General features: G+C 38.5%; 1 protein-coding gene across 1 annotated transcript; it reads right to left on the bottom strand.

Moving 5' to 3' along the window:
* Positions 1 to 6521: 6521 nt before the first annotated feature.
* LOC104232065 (8-hydroxygeraniol dehydrogenase-like) lies at positions 6522 to 8925 on the bottom strand. Its single transcript, XM_009785161.2, has 5 exons — positions 8753 to 8925; positions 8533 to 8646; positions 7602 to 8112; positions 7217 to 7370; positions 6522 to 6950 (listed from the first exon to the last, which is right to left on the bottom strand). The coding sequence occupies exons 1-5, from the start codon at positions 8848 to 8850 to the stop codon at positions 6745 to 6747; spliced, it is 1083 nt and encodes a 360-aa protein (XP_009783463.1). The 5' UTR covers positions 8851 to 8925; the 3' UTR covers positions 6522 to 6744.
* Positions 8926 to 10052: the final 1127 nt, after the last annotated feature.

Genomic DNA, 10052 nt, shown 5'->3' on the forward strand with positions numbered 1-10052 from the left:
ACAAAATAATTATTCACCAAAATGACAAGTTTTTTGGGAATAATTATTGATTTTTATAGTGCAAAATAGGCCATAAATTGGTTTTAAAAATCTTTAAAATTTTGGGAAAATACCAAAGCCTTTGGGCGTGCTTGTATATGCATACATATGCTATTTTGAAAGTATTTTGAGTATAAAAATACATAGGAAAAAATTGGGTATCAACACCATGCAAGAAATTGAAAGAGGGAAAGGGATGAGACATAAAACAGATAATAGTAATTATTGTCATATTTCCAGATCCAAGCCTCAAATTACATTTAAGTGAAGTCCATGATGTTGGCAGAATACCTGGAGATGGAGGGAAACAAGATGTGAAGAATCAATAGTAACAATAGTAGAAATCAACAGCAGGAAATAACCAGTGACACCAATTCCAAACCAAGAAATGAGGTGCAACAATCCGAAAGATAGACGGTTTCAATAGAACAGTAGCCCAAACAAACTTCAAACCAAGCCCTTTTTTAAAAAAAAAAACAAGAAAACACCAAACTCAATCCATTTCAACCTCAAGTGATTCAGAAATTGTTTCAGAGATTGAAGATCTTCAAAATCATAGAAAATTCAATAGAACAGTGTTTGTATTGAAATTTCAGCCATTTTTAAATTTTTCAGATTTTTATCTCTTCAAAAAAAATCCCCTTGAAATGTAAGATAGGTGTGCCTTTATAAGTAAGGAAATAGGGCAGCAATAGAGAAATCAGATTTGCACTTCAGCCCTTTATGAATTTCCATTTTAGCTTAGAAAACCCTATTGTAAATCTCAGAATTTTAAAACAGTCCCCAACCCCACTTCCTAGAAGCTTCCTCTTCAGTTACTGAGAGATTTCCCTACCTATATTCCCCAATTTACCCTTAACAACCCTGGCATTTACCCTTTAAACCCAATGGATATGGGTCAATGCTGACCCAAAGTCCAAACCCCCAAATGACGGGCCAGAATTTGAACTTATGGGCCGGACGTCATTTAGAATCCTGTTTAGATAAATAAATGAGAAGCAGAAAGGAGAAACAAATGAACCACTTCAAAAGCCCAAAATCTAAACTAACAATTGATCTTCTTTTTAAGCTAAAATACCAAATCCGAACTAAATTAACAAAGGTCTAACTTAAGCTAATTATCAAAAGGACAGTGTAATTAACCGAAAGAAAACAGATAACATCGTTCAAAAATTTGAAAGGGGGAAACTGAGAATTCACATGAACAAATACGACCACTGCTTTAACCAAAAGGGAAAACTAGACTTAAGACTTTTATCACCTTTTAATCAGAGAAACAGGTATTAGAAGAAACGAAAACAGAAGAAAGAAGTATGAAGGTGAAACAACACGAAACTGAAAAGATAAGAAAAAATGAAGAAGACTTACCAACTAATACTATGAACCCGAACTGATTTAACGAAACTAATGTTATTCATTTGTTCCTTGTCAAGAACAAATGAACCACCTCAATTTGTGATGAACTAGAGCTCCAAACTTGGGATGAACGAAGTCCCATGGCCATGCATTCCAATGGAGTCAAAGATAAGGTGGTGTGATATTCTAGGGTTCCGAACTCAGATTTGGGATTCGAAGAGATCGAGAGGTATTCGAGAGGAACTGGGTTGAGATTGGGAGGGAGGAGGATGAAAGGGTTCAGGGGTGTGATTTTGGTGGCGAATGGAGGTGGCGCCGCCGGGCTAGGGCGGTGGGAATTAGGGCAGCGAATTAGGGTTTCGGGGGTGTCTCTGAAGAGACGAGGGTGAGTGAGAGACGATGAAGGGGGTGAGAGGGGGGGGTTCCGACATTTATATATCAATATAGAGTCAGTTCCAGACCGTTTGATCAGCTGAGATCAACGGTCCAGATCAAAAAGTGCGAAACGACGTCGTTTAGTTTTAAGGTGGGGCGGACCGGGTATTGGGGTAATTTGGGCCGGATTCAGAATGGGTATTTGGCAAATTGTTTAGGCCTGGATGGATTGAATTAGAATTGGCCCAAACTAATTTCCCTCTTCTTTCTTTTCTTTTTCTTTTTTCATTTCTTTTTCTAATTTCTTTTAAATTGAAATTAAAAATAAAACCTAAATTAATTCCTAATCAAATTATCCTATCAAATTAAATTAACTAACTCTAAATAATAATTACCACAACTAATTAAATACCAAATTAAAGAAAAACCTACAAAATTCAAGACTAAAAATTAAAAATGCAAAAATAAGTTATTTTTTGTGATTTTTCCATTTTTATAAAACAACTAATTTGTCAATTAATCCTACAATGTAAAATTAAATCCTAAATGCGAATGCAACATATTTTTGTATTTTTTATTAATTAAATAAAATAAACATGCACAGACAAATGCAAACAATAACAAACAAAAATCTACGAAATTTCAAGCAAATGAAAAAAAAATTATTTTGTTTTGAATTTATGGGAGTAATTCATATAGGGCAAAAATCACGTGCTCTCAATCATTACTGGTCTCGATCTTGACAGGTACTTCGAATCCCGAACTCGGTACCTTATCCTCATGTCTCGTTCTGATATACTACGGGGTCGATCCACGATCCATACCTCGAGTCTCGAATAATCAGTAAAATCGGGTGGACCCAGTTTTAATTGTATATAGATAGTCCCCTCATTTTTTGGAGTATAACGACAAGAAATGAATTGAGTCCTCGATCTTTACCTCGATTTGCCATGACGTCATCACCTTGATGTAAGCGACAGTGGAAACAAAATCTCGGAAGCTGGCCTTTCCCGAGAAAGACTCCGAGAACTCTAACGATCCTGGCGGTGGAGAAAATTCTGAGGGCGAAGATACTTCTACTGATAAGGATCGTGCTGCTTAGGCTTTGTGCTTTTCGTAAATTTTTGCTTTTATTTTGAGGTTGATCGTCCCTTGTAAAGAATTCTTGATCGAGACCTATAGCCCTTGTAAAAAGGTTTTGACGAATATATAAAAAAAATTCCCTTCCACGACTTATGAATCTGTTATCCTTTTATGCGGGTCAAAGCGCCTTAGGATAAAATTGATTTTGAAGGTCCAGAGTTTGAGATTGTAAGGACCGACAACACGTACTGCCCTCAACCGTTTCTGATCGATGAACCCTGAATGATCATTTGAACTTGAGTTTATGTAGCTCTTAGGCTTTATGGTCGAGTGAGGACATGCTTGAACTCGAGATTAGATGGCCCTTGGGCTCGAAATATAGTCCCCGAGTGAGAATATATTCGATCTCGAGTAGCCCTTGGGCTTAGTAGTCGAGTCAGTACTTGCTCGAACTTGAAATGAAAATAGCTCTTAGGCTTCATGGTCGGGTAAGGACATGCTCGAACTCGAGATAAGGTGGCCTTTGGGCTTGAATGATAGTCCCCGAGTGAGAATTTATTCGAATTTGGGCAGCACTTGGCCTTAATAGTTGAGTGAGTACTTGCTCGAACTCAAAATGAAATAGACCTTAGGCTTTATGGTCGAGTAAGGACTTGTTCGAACTCGAAGCAAAGTTAGCTTTTAAGCTTTATGATCGAGTGAGGACTTTCTCGAACTCAAAGTAAAAATAGCCCTTAGGCTTGATAGATAGTCCCCGAGTGAGAGTTTGCTCGAACTCGGGTTAAGATAGCCCTTGGGCTTTTATGATCGAGTGAGGACTTGCTCGAACTCGAAGTAAAAATAGCCCTTAGGCCTTTGTATTTGTTACGGATTTCAGACGTCTCCGATCCGTGTTAATTTGGCCGTAACCTCTTTAGTTCGGAACTTGCCCTTTGGGCTCATTTTCTGTTTCACTTTGAGCTTGCCCAAAATGTCGGTCCCCGAGTGGGATGGCGATGGAATGTAAAGATCGAGGGTTGCCTTTAAGTTCTTATGATCTTGGCGTTTTAATAATTCGATTTCGTTTGTTTTTTGGACGGCAATCCCCAAGCGTGGGTTTAGTTGTTCGAACTTCTGTCATGATCGGACCTTAAGCCTGTTTACGCAATAGATCAAGAGTAGGAAATTTTTCTAGCAAGAAAAAAAAAATACTTCTATCAATAGATGATTATACATGCGTACATTTTGATGTTAGGGCTCGAGTAACCTATTTGGGCACGGTCTATTCGACCGTTTAACCCTTACAATATTTTCCTATTGAGACCCCGCTGTCACAAAGTAATTTCCTTGCAACAAAGTTGATATTCTAGGGCAATGCCCCCCCTAGTATTCGAGGTTTATTGTAGGGAACCTCAGACACTGTTAAATTGCTCTAAGTTAGCACGAACAATGGTTGCCTCGTTAAAAACCTCGCGGGAAAACCCATTTGGGACAAAAACCAGTCTAAGGTAAAAAGAGTGCAACACGTGCTTTAAGATCCAAAGCTTTGTGCCGCTCCTTGTCGATAGCTTACAAGTGTTAGTCGAAAAAATAGAAAGAATTGGAATGGGGTCGTACCTTCATTCGGATTTTGGATATTTAATGTGATCTTCCTCAACACCAAGTCCCCGTGAATTTTGACCTCGATAATTTCTCCACTCATTTTGTGCGAAGCTTTGCCCAGACCCGCTTTCTCTACGGTCTCCATTGTACGGTTGATATCGATCTCTATTCGACTTTAGCTCTCGATCGATGTCCCGTTTGATCCTATCCATGGGCCTGTTAGGATAAACGGACCCGGTAGGGGTCCCCAATTAGTCATCCTCGACCTTGATCTTCGACTGATATCGATTATGTGCGTCGACCCAAGTGACAGTCGGGTACTCGATCAAACTTTACTTCAACTGCTATGAAACTATGGAACTCCGAGTGTTAAAACTTGAGTGAAAGCTTGAAAAGCCCAGTCATCGGTGACTAGAGGCAAATCTATTCTCTCTGCTTGGAACCGAGATACAAATTCCTTGAGCATATCATATCTTTCTGCCTTTCCTTGAAAAGGTGTGACTTCCTTGTTGCAACTTTAATGGCTCCGGTGTGTACCTTTACAAAAGAATCTGCAAGCATAGCGAACAAATCAATAGAATTAGGCAGTAAGTTATGATACCATATTATGGTACCCTTCAGTAGAGTCTCCCCGAATTTCTTCAGCAGTACAGATTCAATTTCATCATCTTCCAAGTCATTTCCTTTGATGGCGCATGTATACGAGGTGACGTGTTCATTCGAATCGGTCATCCCATTAATTTTGGGAATCTCGGCCATATAGAACTTCTTGGGGATTGGTTTCGGAGCCGCACTTGGGGGGAAGAGTTTTTGCACAAACTTTTAGAATCTAGTCCTTCCAATATCGGTGGTGCCCCCGGAATTTGATTAACTCGGGAGTTGTACGCTTCTACCCTTTTGTCGTTTTCCTCAATCTTCTCCCCCAATTTGATCTGTTTTGTGAGTTCTTCGAGCATCTTCATAATGGCGGGGTTAGTCCTCATTTCGTTCTCATTTGGCCTCTCTGGAACTGGTTCATCTTTGTGAACAACTTCTAGCGAGGGTTCATGCTCGATCCTGCTTGGTGCTCGATTCTGATTTTGGAGTTGTGCTATTGCAGCTTGTTGGGTCCGTAACATTTCGAATATCATTCGAAGACTAATCTCGCCTTCTTCACCGCTCTGTGTGTTCTAATCGGCTGTTCGAGTATCTCTACGGACACTATTTTTAGCTCCGACACCCAAATTCCCATTAATGGCAATATGAGAACTGATGTCGATTGGGTCCACGGCCGGAACTCCATCGGGGTTGACTGGGGATACTCCGCTTCCTGGGGCAGCTATGTTTTCGTTCTCCCTATGAAGACCAAAGCCATTATCTGTGTGTGTGGGTGCTACTCGGGAATTTGACGTGTTGATCCTAGAATCAAAGGCACTTCAAAGAACAAGTGTAAAATCGTGTGTGTGATGAATATTATACCAGACAATCACTATTATCCTTAGTCCCACGGTGGGCGCCATATTGTTTACTCTTAAAATCGAATAACAATTAAACTTATATGTGGTTTTAAGGATACATGATTTCACTTGGTACAAACTGATAAATACGAGAATTAATGCTAGAAATTAACAGCAAAGTAAAGCAAACAAGTTTTGAAATGCAATTCAGCCCTCGAGCTAGGTCTGACATACTACGGGGCCGATCCTCGATCCATACCCCCGATCTCGGTTAATCAGTAAAATCGGGTTGGCTTGGTTTTAACCGTATACAGTTAGTTAAAACATGTATGAAATTATTTTTTCAGTGTCGAACTTCTAACTTCTTTGGTACAATGATGTTGGGCGTATAGCCGTGCATAGCACGGGCACCAACCATCTAGTATATATATATATATACATATATATATGTAGAAGATAAGAGGTGTACTTCGAGACGCTACACCTAACTGGGGAATAGAGTTGACAATGAAGAGTTATATTGATTAATGAAGAAATGATGTTACATACTCGATTAAATGGAATTGTCAGACTTATTTCTCATTAAAATTATCACCCGTTCCCAACTGGCTTCTATTTAATCCTTGAAAGTTTGAACCATAAGGAGGTAGCTAATAGAAATTTCTATCATTAATATATAAAACAATACATTTGTTTTTTCTCTCCATACAAAGCAGGGCTACTTCTCTTTTGCTCAAAGCATTAGTACAAAAGTGTCAGTACAACAATAACTATGTTTCAGTCGCAAAACTAATAGAAAATTGGCAATAGACTAAAATTTAAAGTCCTAGTAACAGACAGCACTTTTTCGTGATCCATTTTTGTAACTCAACTCTCAATTAGCTGCTTTCAATGTGTTTCCAATGTCAAGCACAAAACGATACTTCACATCCGATTTTAGAAGACGATCCAAAGCTGTATTCACATACTCCATGGGCACAACTTCAATATCTGGTGTAATATTATGCTTTGCCGCGAAATCTACCATCTCTTGAGTCTCTTTCATCCCTCCTATGCAACTTCCAGCCACTAGCTTCCTTCCTGTTTTCCACATTATATATACTTTAGTCTCAACATTTTTTTATTCGAAACAATGTCTCCTTGTGACCTATAAGTCACAGGTTCGAGCCATAGAATCAGCCACTGATGCTTGCATCAGGGTAGGGTGCGGGCTGCCTACATCACACCTCTTTAGGCTGTGACCCTCCCCCAACCTTGTGTAAATGCGGGATGTTTCGTGCACCGAGCTGCCTTTTAGTGCATAAAAAAGCTATATATGGACAGAACTAGTGAAATTATATGCTTACCCAAAAGCAGAGGAAACACTGGCAACTCCACTGGTTTTTCTGGTGCACCAACCATAACAAGCTTACCATGAGATTTCAATAAGCTAAGCAATGGAAGAATAGGGTGAACTGCAGAAACAGTGTCAATTATCCCATCCAATGTGCTCATTGCAGCCTGTTCATATTAAACGAATACACGAAAGGTTAGCCTCCGTTATTCTGTTTACACAATAGAGTTTATGTTATATACACTAACAGTTAGAAAAGAACTTTTATACTATCAATATGAACTTACTGTTGTAGGTTAATTTGGCATGATAGTGTAAATTCTTTACACTTTTTCAGTGCACGAAATATAAACTCTTAACAATATTATTCAAATTAGGAATGTCCAAGTTATAGTCACCTGCATCTGCTCAGTATCGCGGCTGATCAAGAACTCATCTGCACCCAAACGTTCAATCGCTTCTTGCTTCTTACTAGCAGATGTACTGATCACAGTTACCTTAGTTCCAAAAGCCTTAGCGAATTTCACAGCCATATGGCCGAGGCCACCAAGACCAACAACACCAATGTGCATTCCAGGCTTATCAAGTCCAAAATGTTTCAATGGACTATAAGTTGTGATCCCCGCACATAGTAAAGGAGCAGCTTCCATTGGCAAATTCTCAGGCCAATGAACTACAAAATGTTCATCAGAAACCATGATATCGGAGTAACCTCCGAATGTAAGGGTCCCGTCTGTGTTATAGCTGTTGTAAGTAGGGATCTGACGAGGACAGTAATTCTCGAGATCATTGTCACAGTTTTCGCATTTGCGACATGATCCTACCATGCATCCAACACCTACTTTGTCTCCAACCTTAAACTTCTCCACCTTGCTACCAACCTCAGTTACAACACCAACAACCTCATGCCTGTAATATTAATATTTGAAATTAGTGACACTTATGATTATATAGATTCTACACATGTTCTGCTAAATTTTAACCTAATACTTCAAACCGTTCATAAATCAGAGTTTCATGTAGCAACAACAACAACAACGCAACCCGGTAAAATTCCACTAGTGGGATCAGGAAGGGTAGGGACATACACCTCTACCCGAGGGGTAGAGAGTCTGTTTCCGAAAGACCCTCGGCCAGAATTTCATGTAGAATTATGGAATTTACTTTGAAATAGCCTCTTGCAGAAATACAAGGTAAAGCCGTGTATGAAATCCTATTGGTCCGGCCTTTTCCCCGACCTCGCATATAGAGGGAGCTTAGTGCATCGAACGGGCCTTTTTGCATGTCATTTGACCCAAAAAAAAAAAAGAAGGAAAAATCAAATCTTACCCAGGTACAATGGGATACTTGCTGTTTCCCCATTCATTCTTGAGTTGATGAAGATCAGAGTGACAAATTCCACAATACATAACTTTAAATTGCACATCTTTTTCACCAGTCAACCTGCATCCATTTAATAAAAAAACTCCCTCATTTCAGTAACCATTATCAGAATTACAACAAAAAAGAACATTAAAAAAAACCATTATAAGGATCTAAAATTGCACACCTTCTTGAAAAGTTGAAAGGAGAAAGAACACCAGATGTGTCCCTAGCTGCCCATCCAAATGCCTTAATTGGGTGCTCATTCTCATATGATTTTTCCATTTTAAAGTAGTATTATATATTTCTGTGTACAAGAAAATTTATGTTCTAATAGTATATTGTTGATAGAATTAATAGTAGAAGATTATGATACCAAAGTGAAAATGTTACGATCCCTATATATAGGCTTTTCAGTGTATGATAGATGACGTGATCGATGAGGTGGGCGAAGGAGGAGATGACGTGGAGCAATTAATTAATTACATCAACAAATCAGATTTTGCCTTCTCTTTACGTGATCCATGAGGTGGGCGAAGGGTGTAGAATATTCTTCTATCCCTTTTTACAGGACTTTTTGTTTTATTTTAAAGCATTTCACATATAATTTTATACTTTAAGAAGTAACTTGCTTTATAAATTTGAAATTTCATGTATAATTTCTTGAATAAACTAATTAAGTTCAAAATTCTATATACAAAAAATCATTTTTCCTATTTATATACTCCCTCCGTTTCATATAAAATGAGGTACTTTTCTTTTTAGTCTGTTCCAAAATAAATGACACATTTCTAAATTTGAAAATAATTCAATTTTAAACTCTTTCATTTTACTCATTTACCCTTAATAAGAAACTTTTATAGCCACACAAATATTATGGCCCCGCAAACTTTTTACCCCTTAAATTTTTAAGATCACAAGTTTCAAAGTCTTCTTCTTTTTTCTTAAACTCCGTGTCAAGTCAAACTACCTCATTTAATATGTAACGGAGGGAGTAATATAATATTTTAAAGAAGGGCATTTAGTTGAACTCACTTTGTCCAAGCTAACTTGTCCACTTACAAACGCCGGTTTTAAGCAAGTAGAGTCGGCTATACAGTCGGCTCTCTCTGATCTGTAACTGTCACGCCCCAAACTTGGGGGTGAGACCGGCACCCGCTATCTCATCTATCTTTGCGTACCAACTTGTAATTAAGAGACTCTAAATATATGATGTTATTTTTTGGTCATGGGCCATATTGCAAGACAACTGCGAATACTGAGTAAATATCAATATAAAACTGGGCCAACAACGCCGTCATAATTCCTACAGCCGACAAACCCACCAAATATACATACAAGGACTACAAGCCAAATATGCTGCACTAACTAACAGGATATGTCTACAAGCCTCTACTAATGGATATACTGTGATCGGAACAGGGCCCCGACCTACTCATAAAATATATACATATATACACAAGATGTAAATAAAGCTCTAGACCCGG

This window comes from Nicotiana sylvestris, chromosome 5 (genome assembly GCF_000393655.2).
Source record: "Nicotiana sylvestris chromosome 5, ASM39365v2, whole genome shotgun sequence".
In the NCBI taxonomy this organism is placed as follows: domain Eukaryota; kingdom Viridiplantae; phylum Streptophyta; class Magnoliopsida; order Solanales; family Solanaceae; genus Nicotiana; species Nicotiana sylvestris.